Source organism: Pimephales promelas, chromosome 19 (genome assembly GCF_988280905.1).
Source record: "Pimephales promelas chromosome 19, fPimPro1.hap1.1, whole genome shotgun sequence".
In the NCBI taxonomy this organism is placed as follows: domain Eukaryota; kingdom Metazoa; phylum Chordata; class Actinopteri; order Cypriniformes; family Leuciscidae; genus Pimephales; species Pimephales promelas.
In genome coordinates, this window is record NC_142787.1 from 21,810,128 (window position 1) to 21,832,182 (window position 22,055).

Consider the following 22,055-nt stretch of genomic DNA (forward strand, 5'->3'; position numbering starts at 1 on the left):
CTTTTACATTCAGTTGTTCCACTCGACCTCATTTGTTCACAATCTTTCATTACTCCCGCTCCTCAAATTCACAGCCAACGCCCAGCTTCTGCAGTACTGCAGTCTCTCCTTTTCCAAAAGTCTCACCCCTCCTCTTGATCACTCTCTAGTTATCTGCAGTGAGGAGGAGGGAGAGGAGGAGAGATGCCGTGAGGAAGAGCACACCTCGCGACTCACGCTGCTGCAACACACCCCAGGATCAGATAATCACAATTCATTGCCCCGACGGTCACTCAGGCACTTAGAGGCTTGTACATTTACAGGAGCGTGATTCATAACCCACGGCATGCTCTCTCTAGCGCCGCTTGCATGACTGTCCTCCCTCAGGCCTCTTATTAATCCCAGCTCTATCCCAGCATGGTTCTCGGTTCTTCATGCTGGGGAAAAATGTTTGGGACCTAAGCTGGCCTATCCCATCACAACAGTGTTGCTTAATGTTAACTTGCATAAAACATTACAGATGTTGCAAAAAAAGATATCTTTTCAATAATTCTAGCCTTTGATGCTTCAAGAATGGCTTGAATTCATTGATTTATTGAAGCATAAACTTGCCGAAAACATTAAACGAGGATGAATTGCACCTTGCTGCAATTTTTAAGATATAAATATGATTTATTTAATGTAAAATAAATAGGACTGTCAAACGATTAATCGTGATTCATCGCATGCAAAATAAAAGTTTGTGTAGCCTATATAAAATAATTATACACAGTGCACCCACATATATGATGTAAACACAAACTTTTATTTTGGATGCGATTAATAGCGATTAATCGTTATATAAATATTATAAATAATCTTCATATACTACTTACAAATCTTATTATATTATAAAATTATATTATAAAATTATATATTATATTATATATTATAAAACATTTATAATTTTCACAGAGCCAGTGCCATTTTAGTATTGTTTATATTGAATTTATTAAACATTTTAATCAATTTGAAGCCTTTATTTTTTCATTTTCAGTTTTAATTTTAATTTAAGTTTGAGTACTTTTTGTTGTGTTTATTAGTTGTTGTTTTTTAACTGTAGTTATTTACCACTGCATTTTTAAATAAAAGATGCAGTTATTTATCTTACATTTATTTTTTATTTCACTTTTTTCACTTTTACTTTTAGCACTTTATATCAATTTACAAAAATGATTTTTACAGTTTTGGTTAACAACATCATTGTTGTTAATGGTAAGCCAGACCAGTTCTGTCTGGAAGTCAGAGGTACTTGAGTACTGTACTTATAAGCACACTTTTTGAGTATCTATACTTTACTTGAGTATTATTTTTTTCTGGAAACTTTTACCTTCACTGCATTTGAAAGACAAAATCATAAATTTTCCTCCAGTACATTTCCATGTTTTGACAGGTGGGATAAGTTCACCACAGTGTAAAAAGTCCAAAACAAGTCCAATCCTTGGATGCACTACCATGGAAAGTAGAACCTGTTTCAGATTGGGCCTAAATTGAATCAGCAAAATAATGAGCCATCAGTGGAATGGAAGAGTAATCAAGATATGTCAGGAGATGTGATTAGAATGGATTGTGCAATTCTTAGAAACTCCTACCTGACAAAGACAAATGTATTAGATTATAGAAGGTTTCTCTGGAAATATATTAAGGTTTCCTATTTAAGAACAGGATCATGCAAGAAAAAAAAAATGCTTGGGCAAGTGAGAACAAGGTGCAATGAGGATATGAGCAAGCAGAAAGTAATGCTTGCTCATAACATCATTCAGATGTCCAATAGTGAAATCCTGGAGAAAAATAAGATATTTTATGAGCTCAGCATATGAAAGGCTTAATAACAGGGGAGGTTTAATGGATCAATATATTGTTGTCGCACTGAACAAGACTGTGCAAGGCTAACAAATCTGCTGTAATGTAATGCTGGGTACAAGTTGACCAGTCGCAGCATTAACATCATCCTGAAGTGCTCTGGAGTTGTTCTCAAGGGGCGTCGTAATTTAACCTGCATGTGAGATTCAGCAGATTTCCGAGCAGGATCGGTTCGATACTGCGGAGTGAGAGGCTAGGCCGAAGCGTTACCTCCGTGCAGGTGAGGGTCAGCAAAAACAGAAGCATCTTAATGGGAACAACATGAAATTCTACAATGTGTAGGCCTGCACCACTGACAGACCGTCCCTCACCCTGAGAACAAACGCACTGCGTTAAGGAGTGGAGACAGCTGTCTGACTGATGAAGCCGTAGAGTGCAGTATTCATTTCACACACTGAGGGAAAACTTTTGACCTCTTGACAGGAAATATGGTTGCAATATTGAGTTTTTGACTGTGGCTACACATTTAAAGGTTTGCTGAATTCTTGCCCAGTGCTTTGTGCCAAATAAACGCTTTGACTGATGCAGTGGCTGCCGCAGATAGTCTTATTTTCCAAAAGAGAAGCCAGCCAACTTATGACAATGGGCAGTTTCATCCTGAGATAAATGAACAATTGTAGCCTCTTAGCACATTTGTTTGAGTACTGTTAAAACAGCAGCTGTCTTGGATTTTTATTTATTTGTCAAATAAAGGCCTATTATCAATAGAATAAATGTTAATGTTGATCTAATGCTGAAATGCTCTGATTAAATGCTCTAAAATGTTAACAAATTTCTAAAGTAGGCTATACTACTGGTAAATACAATTGGAAATAAGTCAATATATAAAACATGAACAGGTGTTCTGACTATGCTATATTAGGATGTACACTATTGCATGGTTTGATGGGTAGGATTTTGGTTTGAAGCTTTGTTAAGCCTATCACACCACATGAACAATGCTGCACATTTAGACGAGTTATGTGATACCTACAAATTTTTACTACATATGGAATCTTCTTTTGTATATATATATATATATAAAAAAAACATGCTACCTATATTTTGGACAGGTCTGACAGAAAAAAGACTGTTTTAACAGCACAAAGGGTCAGACTTCCGGTTAGCGTTCGTAACGGTGTCCTGTGCTGCCATCTAGCAGGGAAAGGAAACATTTCAACAGTTTTTATGGGGATTTTTTTTTATTACTAAATCTTAATAGGGTTATCCCTACATTTATGTTTATTGTTATTCAATAAATAGTTCAACCATTTTATATAGAAAATTACATATTAAATATTTCTTTGTTATTTTGAAGATTTTTATTTTTCTAGAATCCTACTCCAAAGACAGCGCTCTGGTATACAAACTTTTTTTTTTTCCAAAGGCAATAGCCTAAATGTCCATATATAAAGATCCAATTTATGCTGTGAAAAATTAATATCACATATGTGTCAAAATATTTAGTTACTCTTATGTTGACTTTATTGTATTGTTAGATGTATTTTTTTAATTAAAAAATATACTGTTTCACAACCATATTTAATGCATTTTGGAGTGACGTTAACAGGGAACAAATCTGGCCTTTTGTCTTTTGCATGTTTTATAGTATTTAAAAAATTAAGTGAAGCATTATATTGAGTAAATATTGCCCTCGAAAAACTTTTTCATTTTTTTTTACAAGCATGTGCACTTTTGGAATGGAATATTGCTCATACCTCCACCTATAGCATTTGAAATTTTGTATTATAACCTAATTGTATTGTTTGTTTTGATTTTTTATCAATAAAATGTATTTATAAATTGTTATTTTTATGAATTAAAACATACATTAAAACATAAAAAAAAAACATTTTTTGTTTGTTTTTTGTTTTTTTGACAATGTATTATTTAGATTTGTTTTTAATTTAAGCCACCTGGCGGCGCTACCGCTTTATCAGAGCGCTCGTTGGTGCAGTTGACGGCCCACGAAGAAGCAAAAACGGATTTGTTCTCCCAGAATGCCTTTCACTTCCTCTTCCCTTCTGCGGCCCGAGAACGTAAGTGCCCATACGAATCCCACTGCAGCGATGTCCAAAATAATCCCTTTATATCAATGCCATCAAAGACTTTTACGCTCAAATATCACATCGACGCTTTTACTCATGTTGTTTTTAGCATTCTCAGAGAATATGACTTATATGATGCCGAAGTTAAAATATTATGTTGTGTTATGGTATAGATGATCGCCCGTGTTCTGCCATTTTCTAGTTTCGGAAAGGGACTCTTCCTTTACATGAATGTAACCACATGTGCTTAAGAGCTTACGAATAGAAAATATGATTGAGTAGTAATATCATTAGATATTAATTGTTGTTAGACATAGCCATTTCTGTGTATGAATCGATGTATGTATCACGCGGTGCCCTTATTATTTCTAGTATCAGTGTGTTTTATCTTTGTGGACGTTCATTAACGGTGGCTTTTTTTGTTTGTCGAGTTTGGGATCTGGTTTCCGCCTGTTCTTCTAACTATGTTTTGATTCGTTCTCTCCGTATAGATCACTGAAAATGGTCCGCTACTCACTCGACCCAGAGAACCCGACTAAGTGTGAGTTGGTAGCTAAGTTACTTTTTAGCCAAATGGCTGTGCATTACTGAACATGGGTTTAATTGTTTGTGTTTTCAACAGCATGCAAGTCGAGGGGCTCCAACCTTCGTGTTCACTTCAAGGTAAGACTCAATTGATTCAAGACGCTGACATACATGATCTGTGTGAACCAACTTTAAGTAGGCCTACTGCTCACAGGTTGTATTGCTAAGTGCCACAGTGATCACCTTGTTATTTAGCAACCATAATGGGAGCATTTTCTCCATAGGAATGATAATTTTTGCTTGTAAGAACAAGATTAATTGCATTAATAACTTTGTATTGAAGTGTAAAGAGTTTAATTACATTGTTTAAATAATTTTGTGAAGACAAATGTTGGTTAATTGGCATTTATAAATATGAAGTACATTGCAAAATCAAAAGTTCAATGGCTGCATCTGAAATTGCATTTGGCTTATTTTGCTGTATCTGAAATCGGATGCTTCCTTACTATAAGGTGTAAAGTTTGTTTGAAAACATTAGCCTGGGAAAACCCAGACAACTTCTGGTAAATTAAGATTTGCTCTACAAGTCAGTCTGGCAAACAGCTCATTAAAACCCATTTCTAATCCATTGAAATCGGCACACCAAACAGAAACGTTGCGGCGGGCTTTACACGATGACGACAGCACCGCGACTGTGAAGCAGATTTTGTACATTTTTGTTCTAATTTTTTGTAGATTTTGTCTGATGCATCGCTGGACCATAACTTGGTTACAACTGAGAATAGTGTGTGTTTTTTTTTAACCAGGTTACAAATACAAAGTAAGTTATCTTAAAAAAAAAAATAGGTAGGTCCTGAAGTGAGTTTACTGTCCCATTAAGGCCATAGGAGAGGATTTATGAATGGCAGTGAAGTGACACAACTGACACTGGTAGCTTGCACGATAATGACAGCATGGCGAAAGTAGTCCGTCCGGTTTACATTCATACCGCACGCAATCATACTATATAGAACATACTTTTTTTAGTCGAAGTAATTACTTATTCAAAATAATACCTACTCGGGAGTATGATTTTGGACACAGCCTTACTCTACTGTGAATTTGGATGTGCTATTGTCACATGCTGTTTTTACCTATCATATAGATGTGAAATGCTATTTCAGATGCAGCCTGCCCTTTATCTTTTGGTGTGATTTTAGTTTCCTTTGTGATTTTGGTGCAGTCAAATAGCTACTTCATGATCATTAATAATGTATTTCTTAATTTAAACGAAAGGTTAGAATGACCTATCATTTAAATCTTGGCACTTGTACAAAAATGAATGGGATTCTTACCTGTCAGTACCTATCAGTTGCACTCCATGCCTGAATAGAATAGCTAATGCACTGTGGCTGCGATGATGACTACTTAGGACACCTTTTTATTAACCATGAAATGAATCAAGTATATTCTGAGTAGCCACATTTAGTTTAAGTGCTGATGGGCTGATTTACTTGAAGTGGACTTTTATTAATCAATGTCTTGCTGTTCCCCCCCCTCAGAACACCCGTGAGACCGCCCAGGCCATCAAAGGCATGCACATACGCAAGGCTAACAAGTACCTGAAGGATGTGATGGTGAAGCACCAGTGCGTTCCTTTCCGCCGATACAATGGGGGTGTTGGCCGTTGTGCTCAGGTGAGATTTTGTCCCGTTCATTTAAAGCTGCCTTTCAAAACTATTCCATCCATGTTGCAATGATGACCATCTTAGGACACCTTTGGAGTTCACTATGAAAATTCAACTTTATTCTGAGCAACATTTATTCTGAGTTCAAAAGTTTGGGTTCTGTAAAAGTCTTATGCTTCAGGTTGCATTTGTCAAATTGGTAATATTGTGAAATATTACATCTTAAAAATAACTTTCAATATATAAACTTGTTTTAATTCTAACGTCAAAGCTACATTTCCAGCATTAATCAGAAATCATGCTGATTTAATGCTCATACATGTATTGTTAAAAATAGTTGTTCTGTTAAATTCGTGGAAAATGTTTGTTTTTTTTTAAATAGAAAGATTTAAATTCTTTTCATAAATCTGTTTTTTTATTTATATTTAAAGTCTTTACTGTCATTTAGTCACTGTTCACTTTCACAAATGTAATACATTCTTGCTGAATGAGTATTGATTTCTTTGAAAATCTTACTGACCCCAAACTTTAGAAGTCAGTTCAGTGTTTCAGTTTAAGATAACGTTTAGGCTTACAGGTGTTGTTGTTATTTTCCTTTTTTTTTTTTTTTTTTTAGGCCAAGCAGCATAACTGGACTCAGGGACGTTGGCCCAAGAAAAGCGCAGAGTTCCTGCTCCACATGCTGAAGAATGCAGAAAGCAACGCTGAGCTCAAGGTAGGACCTTATGAACAAATGCACTAATACATTTTCATTTCAACTTGGAATATTTGGCTTGCATGAATGCAGCTTTATCACTATTAGGGTGTTGGCTTTATTTCATCCCACAATGTGATCTTGTAGGGTTTGGATGTGGACTCTCTGGTGATTGAGCACATTCAGGTGAACAAGGCCCCAAAGATGCGTAGGCGTACTTACCGTGCCCATGGACGCATCAACCCCTACATGAGCTCCCCATGCCACATCGAAATGATCCTCACGGAGAAGGAACAGATCGTTCCCAAACCAGAGGAGGAGGTGTCTCAGAAGAAAAAGGTATGGTTGTTAATGTTCTTCTGAAGTAAAATATTTCACTTGGCTGTAATGATGACCACTTAGGACACCTTTGGATTAATGATGAAAAGAATGTACTTTTCTGAGCAGCCATTGTGCATTTAATGGAGTTGTGGAGTTTCTTGTTGAATGCACATTAACTTGTATTTGTTTTCTCATTGCAGGTTTCTCAGAAGAAACTGAAGAAGCAGAAGCTGATGGCTCGGGAGTAAATGTAAATAAAGTCCATTGTTCGTACTACACATTGACTCTGCTTATTTTCTTGTATATTCAGTTTTTCTCATGTCATTTTAAAAGGGGGGGGGGGGGGGGTGTCAAACTTCTCAAATAGTCCACTAGTGCCAAACAGAAATATGTCAGTACTAAGCCAAAGTTGGGTTATTTGACACTTGACAGGCAGAACACTACAATTTCTGACTATGGACTTAATCAGCCCAAAAATTAAAAAATAGTGGGTCTATTTTCTATTGTGTAATAAACAGTGCATTAAACAAAGACTTAATTCAATTTAAATCATTCTTCAGTGTATTTATTTGTGTACTTTTATCTTGTGAAGATAAAATGCCAAAAAGATTTGTGGTGATAAAGCAACAGAGTTTAAAATGAAACCCTTGGTGTTTAACTAACTAGTTAGATTCAATATTTTAGTTGTCAATGATTAAAATACTTTTCTAATCAGGTGTTGAAAAATTATACAGTCAGCAAAAGATACAACCAGAGTTTGTATTTATGTAACAACATATTGACAGTATTTTTAGGTGGATTAAAACAAGTCTTGCCTCATTAATAAACCGTTGTGTTTTTGGTATGACCTCCGTGCACTAGCAGAGGACATAATGCTAAGTTCAACATTAGAGGGCGCTGCTGCACCGCAAATCTTCTTTGCAAGAGATTTTCTCTTGAGGGACACAGCATAGGTTATGTAGGCTATATGTGGAAGTAATACCAAGGAATTACATTTTTCTTTTCTGGACTTGAACGTGAATTCTTAATCTTGAGATTTTTTTTTTTTGCTTTTTCTGAGTTTATTCAAAAAATGCGTAATTTAATAGAATTGTGTAGTACAAATATGCGTTAGTATTATATTTGTTACTCCATTTTATTTCTAAGAGTAAATCTATGAATCCCATTTGTGTAGATATATTTTATGAAAAATACAAATATACGACAGTAATCATGAATCGGGCAATTTTTAATGCAACAGGAGGGTTGCATTAGTTGCCACATCCCAGTGAATGCTATTTTACTCTTTGACCACTAGATGCTGCAACACTGCAGTTTACATTAGGTTATAAACCTTAGTTGGAGTAGGATAGCAGAGTAAAGCATACATCATCATGACACAAAATGTTGCTCTTTGGTTTTATTGCATTAACTTAGGCGATTTAAATAATATTCTGTAACAAGTCAGCCTCTTCATCTTCAATACACTAATACTGGTGTTTTGCTAATTAGCCTAGATTAATACAGAATGTGGCTTATATGCATAGAGAGATGTATGCTACATAACCTTTAAAACAGCAGGTGTGAGTTTCTGATATTTCACTTTTATTCAGCTGGCGATCAGTTTATTCAGAAGAAACCAAATAATAGAGTAATATTTGCCAATAATAAAAAATCCAATATCAATTTGGGGTTTTGATGAGACTGGGAAATACAGTTAGCCGGGTGGAGTTCAAAGTTGTAGGCAAGGCAAGTTTATTTATATAGCATATTTCGCATTACACTATGGCAATTCAAAGTGATTTACACTGATATGAATTAAAATCACTACAAAATAAACAAAACAGTTATAAAAGGAATTAAAAATAGATAGGCTAAAATGATTCAGTTATAAAATGAATTAAAAGAGTAAAAATATGATCATCTGGCAAAACACCGGTGTAAAATGATAGTGTTTATTCAAGCTTAAACCTTCTGTGATTGTGCTGTGATTTATCGGAGTGTTTAAGCGCTGCATATCCACAGAGACCTTTAAGCTCATAAGATATCCCACTGCCTCACATGACCGGCACGCATGCAGATGTCCCTTTATTTAAGAAATAGATCTCAAATTGACTAAATTGATTTTGTCCCCTTTTTGTATTTAATAGTGGGTCGGATGGCAGCTCTTTTAATGTGCAAATGAGAACCAATGAGGACATACTCCTAAATTCAGTTCAGACAGAGGCACTCAGCTGACACGTAGCACGTCACCGACGGGCTCAGCCAATCACACCCCACCGAGCCCCTCTACTTTCCCAGGCACGCTCTCAAAGTTTTGACTTTTTGCAGCAAAAGACAGCAGGTTGATGAAAATGTTTTATTATCTTCCAGATCTTCATGTGAACTACCCAGAAAGACTCTCTTTTTATTTATAGATTTTAAAACACTCTATCTTTTAAAGGACGGCTCTCTGTTGTAGCATGCCATATTTGCAAGCTCTGAAAGAAGGGTATGGATTTTGCCAGAGGAGATGGGTTTGAAGCTTCGGTACATCTGACTGGGATTTTCTTTAGAGAAATTACTTTTTGTCTGAAGGCTTGAGATTGTGAGGTAGCCTGTTTTGTTTCGTTTTTCTTCTCGGTAGGCTATTCTACGTCCGTGTTCACGTTTTTCTCCGGTCTCCACCGTTTTGCTTCTTGCGCAATATTTAGTTAAAGTTGTAGTTTCTTGGTTATGTTAGCGGTGGGGCAAATGGACGGGTCTCGCCAGAGCGCTTTCCTACTCAATACCCCACCTTTAGCTGCTTTACACAGTATGACCGAAATGAAGACACCCCTTTACCCAGCCTACCCGTTATCTTCCACTGGACCAGCATCCTCCACTTCACCGACAGCTACCTCTCCGAATCCAGGTGGTATCCCCGTGTCGTCCCCGGGGATCAAAACATCCAGTGGACTTTCAGCTCTCGGATCACACCAACAGTGCTCGGTCGCCACCCCTCACGGAATAAACGACATCCTCAGTCGCCCGTCGATGGTCACCGGAATGGCAGCGGCGGCATCTTCTCCCGCTGGGATCTTGTCCGGACTGCCCCGTTTCAGCAGCCTGAGTCCCCCGCCGCCTCCAGGGCTGTATTTCAGCCCCAGTGCCGTGGCGGTGGCTCGCTATCCGAAACCACTGACAGACCTGCCAGGCAGAACCCCGATATTCTGGCCTGGAGTCATGCAAAGCCCGCACTGGAGAGACGCCAGATTTGCATGTTCACCACGTAAGTGCGCGATTCATTCGTGATAACTTTTTTGAAAGGGTGTTAGCGATTGATTTGGCACAGTTAATCATAGGGTGTAAAAATAACCATAGCTGATTTTTATTTTTTATTTTGCCCTCCTACAGATCAAAACTCAGTGCTTCTGGACAAAGATGGAAAAAGGAAACACACTCGACCAACGTTTTCCGGGCAACAAATTTTCGCTCTGGAAAAAACTTTCGAGCAAACGAAATATTTAGCTGGACCCGAGAGAGCGCGGTTGGCCTACTCTTTAGGAATGACAGAGAGCCAAGTCAAGGTAGGTCCTAATAGTTTAGTTTAGCCTATGTGTGAGAGGGGAACACCTTGACTGACTTGATTATTCCTTAATTCAATGTAGCTTTTAAGAAAAAAAAATCAATTTGGGATCGGCCTATTAAATGTATTTATTCATACCTTCCTATAGGCTATCTGTTAATTTATAACTTTTATGGGTCAATTTATTTCTCTAATGTATTTACATTTAAAAAAATAGTTTCATATACAGGCTATATTAAAGTTATCCAGTCATGGAGTTATCTTAAAACAAATATATTTTTATAAAATTGCACTGCACTGCATTTTTTGTTGTTGTTGCAATTTAATTAAATACCTGAATTAATAATTATATATCCGTTGATATAGGCTAGTTATTTGATTGAATATCTCAGCCTATTTAGCTTCCGATTGGAGTAGGATACAGATATATTTAATGCATAGAATAGGATAGGATTTTTATTTTATTTTTTAAATCTATCTGCCTTTTCATGCAGTAAAAATCTGTTTAATTTGTTTGACACCGAAAAATGTTTTTGGACGACATGCAATTATAATTCGCACTTGATATGCTGATTTTTTTTTTTTTTTTTTTTTTTTTGGATGAAGATATATCATAATTTGTTTGTGGATTAAAATTCGGTTTTATCTCTTTTTTAATTGTAAAGGTGTGGTTTCAAAACCGAAGAACAAAATGGAGAAAACGACACGCGGCTGAAATGGCCACGGCGAAGAAAAAACAAGATTCAGAGACCGAAAGGCTAAAAGGGGCCTCGGAAAATGAAGACGACGACGACGACTACAACAAACCTTTAGACCCAAACTCGGACGATGAAAAAATAACGCAGTTACTGAAAAAACACAAACCAAACTCAGCTCTTATTATCCACACATCGGAAAACGAGAGCTCGTAAAGCGGAAGCGGGAGATGGGTTGTCATATTCATCAAGAAGTGACAAAAATAATTCTGTAGGCTACTGTTTTTCACCAAGTTTGAGCTCTGGTTTGAGAGGAAGGATGCAAATCAGAGGAATATGCACTATTGGTGGAGCTGAACGTGCATCAGTGTCTGCAAAGACACGTTTCAACTTAAAGACAACGGTACATTTTTGTAAATTAACAGCGTGAGTTGTATCGCATAGGCAATTATATTACTGTGAATATTTATGTGTAAAATATTTTGAATAGTAAACATGGCAGAATTTGTTCACTTCGCCTCAGTTTAATTTTTGGTTTAGGCTTTGTGATTTGCATTTTCATATTAATTTGTATAGGTGCTCATAATTATTTTATTTTTTGTCTATGGGTATAAGTTGCCAGCCCTTTTGGTCCTTAAAAAATAATCAACCATGGAAACATAGAATCATTTTTACCACTGATGGTTAAAGACATAAGCGACAGCCTCAATTGAGGCTCAGCCAAAAAAAAAAAAACAAAAGGCCATAACAAGTGTAAATATAAACAAACACCTAACCATATATTTGTAATATAATGCTAGTGTTCGTCTCCCAATGTTAGAATGTTTCTTTATTTTTTTTTTTCATGATTAATTTATGATATTTTAAGTTTGTAACAGTGTTTGAATCCTGCAAAATGCGCCTTGCAGGTTGTGTATTGCACTTTTATTTAATAAAATGTTAAACATATGGGATATTTTTTTCTTTCTGTTATTATCAAATTCAAATCGAATATAAATATTTTGTGAATAAACTTAAACGAAGTTTTCAAGCATTAATAGGCTACATACGCTGGCCGATTCTTGATTAATTATTGAATCTTCGCTACAAGTGTCTCACTTTTAGTGAGTTATTGACATGGAAACTCTTATTAAAATGTATTTTATATATAGTCCTATAAATATTTTGTATTATTATTCGTTATTCGACTACATCAACACAGTGATCTGTTTCATTTCAGTAATTAAATAAACCTGTTTTGTTATTGCTCTGTGTGAATACAACTGATTTAAAGACAATTGCTCTGAACTCTAACATAATTTAGTAGATTTTTTCGATATATTTTCGTTCATTGAGAAATGTCGATGAAAAAAAGACATAACTGGTGGGAAAATGAAAGTAATAAAGCGTTTGGTCTTCAGCTGATCGCGTCACAGCTTCAATATGTCAGCTGATTCGCGCGATTAGATCACCATGTTCTTTGGAAATTGAAAACCACTCAACCGATTTGTTCTCAACTAACCAACAGAAATTTTTAATTTATAAGGTGAGATGATGCACCGTGCAACGTTGTACTATCAGAAAATATTTTGAGCTGGTATTTTTGAAGGACAGCATGTTCAATGCTTCTCCACAGTTTATCAACCAATATGATTTTTATTTTTTATGGAAGCGATGCTGCATTATTGTAGTCACTAGGCAGTTATAAATAATAATAATTAAAACACTCACATTTTTATTTCTAGGCTATTCATTTTACTCATCTAGCCTAATGATATTTATTGTGATGCAACTCGAGTTTTATAAAGGGTTGCCAAAAAAACGAGATGTTTTAAAACTGTTATTAATCCGGGCGAAAACATTTAGCCACATGACAGCCTTTAGATGTTCAGCATTTTGCACGTTATCGAATTGACAAAGGCGACTAATCTCATGCACTTGGCAATTGGATGTGTCTCAGTGCATAGCCTATAAAATCGTGTATGAAATAAAACTATTTAGGTTGAATTTACAACTAAAAAGTTACGATAAAACAACAATATATATATATATATATATATATATATATATATATATATATATATAGCCTATTTTAAAGATATATAGGGCTAAACTATAGCCTATAAAGGTTATTATCATATAAAAAAAGCAGAATGCCTGATGATTTGATGCATCACAGAATGTCATGCATCAACCAATGTCATGGTTCTGAGATGAAATTCCATTTTAACAACTTTTCTTTGGTTTCTTTGAGCAAATCATACGCTTAAATTAAAAATATCATTATCATTCCAACCAATTTGCAAGAAAGTTTTCATTAATAGGCTACAATAAAATAAAATTGAACATTCTTCCTGACACATGTTGAATTTTGCCTTGTTTGTTTCCAGCATTCTAACTGCAATTAAACATTTTTCAACTTTTGCAACATGTTCTCTTTTATTCGGTGGTTGCATCAATCAAATTTACCCAACAGGGCTTTGACTTTCCAATAATAATAATAATAATAATAATAATAATAAACAGACATTAGAGAACGTTTTCAATACGAAAACGTATACTATAAACCTAGCTATATTTGTTTCTTATCCGTTTTAACGATTTGTCTTGTAGTGTTTTCCAAAAACATCCACGTTGTTTTCATTGCATCATTTCTTGTAGGCTCGAGATTATGTCAAACTCTAATGAATCTATCCTTATTTTGCTACATGTGTAGGCCAATGACCTGATGTCAATAAGGTATCAAATTACTGTTGAGCGAGAGCTTAATGAACTCTCATCTACAACAATTAATCTCTGATTGCTTCACATTAAAATACATTCATGAATATGCTCATTAGCAGTATACTGTACAAAGCCATTTCAAATGAGCACATCATGAAATGAGCTAATGCAAAAAAACCAAACAATGCTGAATGGCGAGGGCGACTGAAAACGTGAAAGTAGATGACTTTGAACGCACCATTATTTAGTAAATGATCAATACTAAAGAAGTTTTGATTTATTTAATCTTTTTATTAATTAGTTTTATGATTATGTATGAATGATGGAGTGGGGTTAAAGTGACAGGTTTCTTTACCATTCCTCTTCATTTATGGAATCAATGATTAAGTGAACAATACTTCATTGTAGACGTCATAGACAAATTTCTATATTATTTTCAACTCAAATGCATATAATGTCCCTACATTTCTAAAGTGCAATGAAAGAGGCAGAGCAGGTGGACCATGCATACAGGCAGTACATATTTTACGAATTGGCCAATTCGTATGAATTCATACGAATGACCTACCCCTGACCCCGCCCCTAAACATAACCATCACGTGGGTTTAGACAAATCGTACGAATTAGTACGAGTGAGGTCGTATGAATTGTTACGAATTAGCCACTTTTTAATCATGCGTCGAATTCGTACGAATTGGTCGTGAGATAGTGTTGGTTCTGCAGGTTTGCTCGTTCCCTGATCTGAGTAGAATTATGATCCATCACCAAGGTCCAGGTGTGGTGAACATGGCGTCTGCTCCTCAGGGGAGACATCTTAGCATCTGCTGAGTGCCTGCTGATGTACTGCTCCAGGAACAGTGTTGAGGATGCAGCTGGCCACATGATCCTGGGTCAGTGCTGCTCTCCCATCAGACACTTGTTGTAAGCGAGGTTAATTAGTTGAGAAATAGCATTTGCCTCCCATAGCCCTTACCTGAGATGACATGCATATTGAAAATGTACAGTTTATCACCAGATTCATTAATTAATTTTAAATTCCCAAATTTAAACTGGGCAGCAGTAAATTAATTGAAATTCAAAGAAATTCATAACAAGACATTTTAACTTTCAATTCAATTCAAATTTATTTGTATAGCGCTTTTCACAATACATATTGTTTCAAAGCAGCTACAGAAAGTGCATTTCAGAAATGTACATGCTGGAAAAAATACATTTAGATAATAACTTGTTTGAAAATTTTGAAAAAAGTAATAAAAAACGTTTTAGATATAAAGAAAGAAAGAAAGAAAGAAAGAAAGAAAGAAAGAAAGAAAAAAAGATGGATATATAGATAGATAGATATATTATTAAATACAATTCATGCCTGATTGAAAAAATATATAAATTATGTGGAATTGTTAAGTTCACATAACTTATTTTTTTCAATTACACATGGAGTTTATACCTAATTATTTGAAGGTAACAGGTTTCTTCATGTTTTTTTTAAGTTAAGTCAACTGATCACAGTTTATGTAATGTTTAATGAATTAATGTTTGTAGACCAGGGTGGAAGAACACTTAATTTCGCAGAAATTAACCTGTGCTTAATTTCTCTAAATTACAATGCTGTAACTTCCTCCTCATTCCAGTCATTCCAGTTCAACTTCCTGTTCATTATTTTAATGTATCAATGTGTTCTATATTTTAATGAAAATTATCATGTCATTCAGTGTACCATTCAGCAATAGAGACATTAAACAGGAGAGAGAAAGAGAGAGAGACTGTAAAAAAATGTTGGTATAACTTAAAAAATGAAGTAACCTGCTGCTTTAAAAATTTAAGTTCATTGAAATAGAAAAATTGAGTTAATACAATGAAGGTGATTGATTTAATCATCAGAAACTTAAAATATTATGTTGTCTTGTCTGAACTACATAAATTATTTAAGTTGATTTGACAAAAGAAATAATGTTGTGATTACAAATCATGAAAAAATATTATTTTTTTTACAGAGAGAGAGAGGATTGGGTAAATTCCTGTTCTTGTCAAATTTAAAATTCTGGCTCATTAATCGGAGGAGTCATATTTTTCAATTCTGGTTTCAGTTTCTCTCTCTCTCTCTCTCTCTCTCTCTCTCTCTCTCTCTCTCTCTCTATATATATATATATATATATATATATATATATATAAAGTTTAAAAAAGATTAACAAAATAATCCACTATTGGATCTCATCTGCAGTTCCCATACTCAGTGTTGATCTCCACACATATCTTCATCCATGGCACTTTGATGTCATTTGGACATTTAGTGATGTGACTAATTTGCTGATAACTGTGTGTTTTGGATAAAGAAAGCCATTGATGTGCTCTCAGTTGAACATGTACTACAAGAGATTACATACAAGACTGTGTCACAAGAGGCTGCAGCCGTAGAGAATGAATGCTGGCTTACATGCGCCTGAGGCCTTATCTATTTCTCAACCATTTGGAGAGTCCTGATAAAGAGCACCTTGGGATCCCCTATTATGAAAACCCTGGTTGCTTGTCACAGTGCAATGAGCTTCATGGGAGGTTTTCTTGCACGGAGGATTTGGCTCTTATTATACCTTTTAACTCTTCCCTTAATGATAACATAGGGTCCATAAAAATACACTTTATGCTTCTCCCATGTTGCTATATTTATACCACACATTTTTATTTAACCGGGAATGTTCGCAGAACGTTAGCTAATGTTGTGGCAAGGTTCTCTCAAAGTTACAAATGCTCTTCCGATAATGTTAATAAAATATTATCTTATGTTCTTAGGACAAAAAAACACTATTCACATATCATTCATGGAATGTTTTTAACTAAAGAGACTTAAGATTTTCTCATATGTCACTTGATGTTCAGGGATCACTCACACTGTAAAAAAAAATAAAATATTTTCAAGATTTGTTATCACAAGATTTTTTCTTTTGTCAAATCATCTTAATTTATTTAGTTCAGATAACTTATTATTTTGAGTTTCTGATAATTAAATTAATCTCCTCCATTGTATTAACTCACTTTTTCCAGTTCAATCAACTTAAAATTTGAAGGCAACCAGGTTACTTACTTTTTTTAAGTTAAACCAACAATATTTTTTTACAGTGCAGAAGTAACTTTCCCATTATGTTATCAAAATGATAAAATGGAACGTTTTTAGAACGCTCAGAGAACATTCAGAAATAACTTAGCAGGAGCATTGGCAAACCATTCTTTGAACATGTGTTTGTTAGCTGGGTATCTGCTTGGTTAATTATTGCTATTTTGAAGTATGTGCAGGTGAATGTGGAGTTTAGGGGTTGAGGTTGATGTGTGGTCTCTTGAGTATATTTGTATTGTTCGCAGGAGCTGCAGTTTCGGGGGGCATCCTGGGTGGTATGAACACACTCTAGTGTTTATAATCTCCTGTAATCTTGTCTAATGATGTTCTTATAATCTGTCAAAGCCTTTAGTTGCAGTGGCTTACAAACAAATCTTGATTCACAATCAGATGGTGGTAAACAACCAAAGATAAGCACATTTAAACTAATCTGATGGAAGGACTCGTACACTGTGGAAAAAGGGACTGGTTTATTGAACGAGTTGAGTTAGTGAAACTTAATTTCTAGGCCTATATGTTATTATTTTTCTCACAAACGTGACAAGAGGAGGTTTTTGCAATGATGACAGAAAAAAAAGTATGGTTCCGCAAAGAACCTTTGAGTGATCAGTTCATAGAGAACCATTTTTATCTTTGTGTGAAGAACATTTAAAAAATCTATAGCTTTTTCCACTATGTGCAATGGAAATATTCAACGCATTCTCATCCTAGGTCATCTAATTTACGCTTTTGACCATGCGCCTAAATCCGACACACATGGCACCCTTTAGCGTCAGTTAATGACGCTTCCGTTATTGGTAGGTTTAGGTGTGGGGTAGGGTTAGACCTCTAGGGGGCGTCTTCTGGCCCATATATATCTCAATCTCATATTAAGGGTGCCATGTGCTTCGGATGTTGACGCATGGTCAAAAGCGTCAGTTGATGATGACTCTTCTGTTATGGGTAGGTTTAGGTGTGGGGTGGGGTTAGGGTTAAACCACTAGGGGGCGCCTTCTGGCCCGTATATCTCTGCGTCTCATATTGACGCTAAAGGGTGCCATGTGCGATTTAGGCGCATGATCGAAAGCAAACGCCTTGGGATGAGAACGGGCATATTCCATTGATGTTAAAGGTACAGTAAGTGATTTCTGAAAAATGCTGTATTTGAAATCACTAATAACAAACACGCCCCTGGCCAAAATGGTCACACCCTATCTTGATAGCTCCACCCCTAAATACATGAACAAGCTATGCAACACAGGCACTGCTGATTGGCTAAGTGTGTTTTGGCGCTTGGTCCAAATCACTTTCAACAGCGTTTCTCAGAAAATGCCAATTTTACTGCACATTTAAAGTTTCTTTATAGAAATAGATGCCAATAAATAACCTTTATTTTAAAGAGTTGAAATTTTAAGATTTTTCTTTTATGTTTTTTAAAAAGAAGTCTCTTATGCTCACCATATAAGAATAACTTCTTTCTTTTTTAAATATATTTTGAATGTCAATTATTCTTGTGATGGCAAAACTACATTTTCAGCAGTGTCAAATGATCCTTAAGAAATCATTTTAATATTATGGCTTGGTGCTCAAGAAAAATGTTTTATTATTCTCATTGAAAAAGGATGTGCTGCTTAATTATTTTTTTTGTGTGTGCGAAGAGTCATTCAAAAACCATAAAGCAAGCCAAGCCGTTGACATTTTGTTTAATGCTTATGGTGGTGGGGGTCTAGGGGAGAATAATGTCAAAATGAGCACCTTCAACGGACGGCTCAGGCCATGAATAAACTGCCCTCGTCGGCCGAGTCCTGAGTCCTGCATTTTATTAGCACTAGCCATGCTAACATAACCTGCTAACACATAGCATATTGCTGCAATAATAACCTCCTCAATCATATTTTAAAAGTCACGTCAAGCCAGGCCTGTATAATTCATCTCTATGCAAATACATCAATGTCATCCCATTAGTGTATTGCTAAAGAGGTTTTATATTAAAATGCATTCTTGCCTTGTCCTTTTTCCTTTTTTTGTCATCTTTTTTTTACTCACTCCAATCAAACATGAGCCCTATTGGCCAAGAATTATAGCAACTATTAGAGTAACATATGGACAGCATGCACTCTGAAAATAAAAACCAACAGATAAAGTAGAGGGTCATGGTAGGGTACAAACACTTAGGAAAATGGCAGCAGAGTAATAGATTTCTCCCTGGCTGGCTGAGGAGACCCAGCATGCCACTGAAATCAAAGCCTTATTATACATGCATTTAGGGCTGTATTGTGTGGCAAGATGCGTAAACCTTGCTCGCCGGGAGAAAAGTTATGGCCGACACAAAGAGGACCAGTGCAATGAATTAAAAAGACAATAAAAAGGTGATAAAGTGCACCCTGAATGTATTATATCTTTTAATGAAATGAAAGTAGTGGACAAGCTCTGTCACGTCTCGTATCTTTCAGCTATAGTGACATTGAGCAGGAGAGAGAGGGAGGATTATGGGCATGAATCAGCTGATAGTGTACTTCCTGCTATTGGAGGACACACAATTAAAGCCAAGTGTCATCCAGCCTCAAAGGTTTGATCAAACGTGAGTATGGGGAGAAAAGGTAAGATTACTTAGGTGATTATTTTCTATTATAAAACGGTAAGTTCGAATCCTTGATTCTGATTGGTCAAGAGCTGTGCTTTTTTCACGATAAAACACGGCTATGACCGCTTCACCCAACGGTTCTATTGATCGCTGCGCAACACTGCGGTTCTATGTTGTTTATTTGAGCTTTCATGCATTTTACACATTCGTCAGGACAAATGTGAATTGGATCGACTTGGGACAAAACACGGATCAACATCGGCAGCAGAGCGTTTGAATTATGGAGAGACCTCCACTATTGTGTGAAATTACAAGTTTTCAGACATGCTGAAATAAATAATGGTAAACTGTAATGAAATTGCAAGGTAAATAACAACATAGACGAGACATAAAATGAATACAAAAGACTGTTCCAGGATAACAAAAAGTAGGTGCTTTAGGATAACTTTTATTTTATGTACTAGATCAACACATTGTCATCCCAAGACCTGATGCGTTTGACCATACGTCAACATCCGACGTTTAAGGAGTACCCTTTAACGTCAGTTATGACGTCTTGGGATGAGAATGGGTTCACTCGATGTACTGTCTAACTTCACTATTATCATATTGTCCATAATACACATTTCCAGACACGTTCAGTACAATAATGTTATTTCCTATGATCTTAGTGTTTCACTGAAGTTGTTCAGTCTAGTTCACTAACCGTTTTCGTTTACCTTAAGGGAAAGTTCTAAGAACATTCTGGGAACCAAAAACTAACGTTCCCAGAACCTAAATTTGTTTGCTGGGTTGCCATTGCTGCCTGATTGTGAAAGATACACGAATATTTAGTGAAATGGCTTATGCTAGATAACAACACATGTCGGCTAAATGCAGTCAATGTAATGTTATCATGGCAGGGAGCATTATTCAACGTCAAGCTGATAGCCTATTATTGTAACGTTGCAGTGGGAGTTTACATGAGTTTCCAGCATGTTGTGTGATGCTTTCTCCATTGTGTTGAAACTCTCAGTGTGGCCGTGTACCATGAGTGCTCGCTATTTTGTTTGGTTGCAACATCACCGATAGAGGCTACTAAAAAATACATATAGCACCTTTAAGGACCAGCCTGCACCATTTAGAGTTTATATCAGTGGCGGCTCCTGCAAAATCTCTCAGGGGGGGCAAATATTTGGATGATTGATAAGGACAAGGCCCACCCATGCAATGGATAAATTAAGAGCTTAAGCATGTAAAGTCAACTTCACTTTAATATTAATGACAAATAAAGTGACTTAATAACAATAAATCTTCTTGTTTCTATACTCACTATTATTACACTTATTACATCACATTAAAGAGATTCGGCACACAAATTAAGATATTTTTGATTATATCTAAGAGCTGGATCACTCCTCCATACACAGCAAATTCTGGTTTTTGGAATAAACTCCGTTAGTTAAAATCAACTCAATCTGAGTGTACATGTGAGACCATCAAATAGACTCCAGCACAGAGTTAAAATAACTCTGCTCTTGGAGTTGAATTTTTAACACTTTTTCAGAGTTAAAATTTATGGAGTTAAAATACTAAACCTACGGAGAGTAAATGGAACTCTAAAAATAATTATATGAACTCATTACCAGTGTTAAAAAGTAACACTTAAAAAAATATTTAGAGTTAACATTTATTTAACACAATATAATGTTTTGTGTGGAAATTACTGTACTGAACACCATATTCTTGATTTACTGCCTTTATTTCAGCAAATCCATTTGGTTCAGATTTGAGGAGGATCAACCGCTTGTCTGCAGGACAGTCGTATCTGAAGATCACAAAAACAACAGTATGAGGAATAATCTAGCACCATTCATTGAGAATGCAAAAATATATTAGCTGAAAATCATGCACATCGTGATCGTGGGTCACCACTAATACGTAGCCTAACGTTATAGCTGTTACAATTCAAATCATTGCAGGCCTACACAGCACAACTATATCTTATTTTCCAGGGTAACGTTAGACACTGCAATTGTGTCCACGCTATTCCTGTAATGCATTGATGCATCAATTTCACGGTAAAACACTCATTTTCAGAAACATGGTGAATGGAAAGACGGTTAGCTAATGTTAACTCGTTTACATCGACAAAAACTCCACGCAAATAGCCATTTAAAAATTTGAAACAATAAGTAAACAAACGTTCAACAGCAAGTTTGTCAGAGTCGTTGACGTTAGTAAACAGTATAACTAGCCTATAACGTAACAGCTACGCGATGACCAAACGTGTTTGTCAGAAAATATAGAACATTTTTAAATATATTCTCTTTTACCTACCTCACGACGAGGCACATAAGTCCATTAT

The 22,055-nt window shown here is 35.7% G+C and overlaps 2 protein-coding genes and 3 non-coding genes across 5 annotated transcripts; all 5 read left to right on the top strand.

Annotated features, from left to right (window-relative positions):
• Positions 1-3,819: 3,819 nt before the first annotated feature.
• rpl17 (ribosomal protein L17) lies at positions 3,820-7,393 on the top strand. Its single transcript, XM_039688102.2, has 7 exons — positions 3,820-3,899; positions 4,400-4,449; positions 4,531-4,571; positions 5,975-6,109; positions 6,717-6,815; positions 6,942-7,133; positions 7,316-7,393. Exons 2-7 carry the CDS (start codon positions 4,410-4,412, stop codon positions 7,361-7,363), a joined length of 555 nt encoding a protein of 184 aa, XP_039544036.1. The 5' UTR covers positions 3,820-3,899; positions 4,400-4,409; the 3' UTR covers positions 7,364-7,393.
• Positions 5,825-5,892, top strand: LOC120490903 (small nucleolar RNA SNORD58). Its single transcript, XR_005625146.1, has one exon. It is a non-coding gene; the product is annotated as a small nucleolar RNA SNORD58 (small nucleolar RNA).
• LOC120490899 (small nucleolar RNA SNORD58) lies at positions 6,164-6,231 on the top strand. The gene has a single exon (XR_005625142.1). It is a non-coding gene; the product is annotated as a small nucleolar RNA SNORD58 (small nucleolar RNA).
• On the top strand, positions 7,177-7,242 carry LOC120490900 (small nucleolar RNA SNORD58). Its single transcript, XR_005625143.1, has one exon. It is a non-coding gene; the product is annotated as a small nucleolar RNA SNORD58 (small nucleolar RNA).
• A 131-nt stretch (positions 7,394-7,524) lies between the features above and the next one.
• nkx6-1 (NK6 homeobox 1) lies at positions 7,525-12,284 on the top strand. The gene is made up of 3 exons (XM_039688100.2): positions 7,525-10,344; positions 10,470-10,642; positions 11,307-12,284. The coding sequence occupies exons 1-3, from the start codon at positions 9,810-9,812 to the stop codon at positions 11,550-11,552; spliced, it is 954 nt and encodes a 317-aa protein (XP_039544034.1). The 5' UTR covers positions 7,525-9,809; the 3' UTR covers positions 11,553-12,284.
• Positions 12,285-22,055: the final 9,771 nt, after the last annotated feature.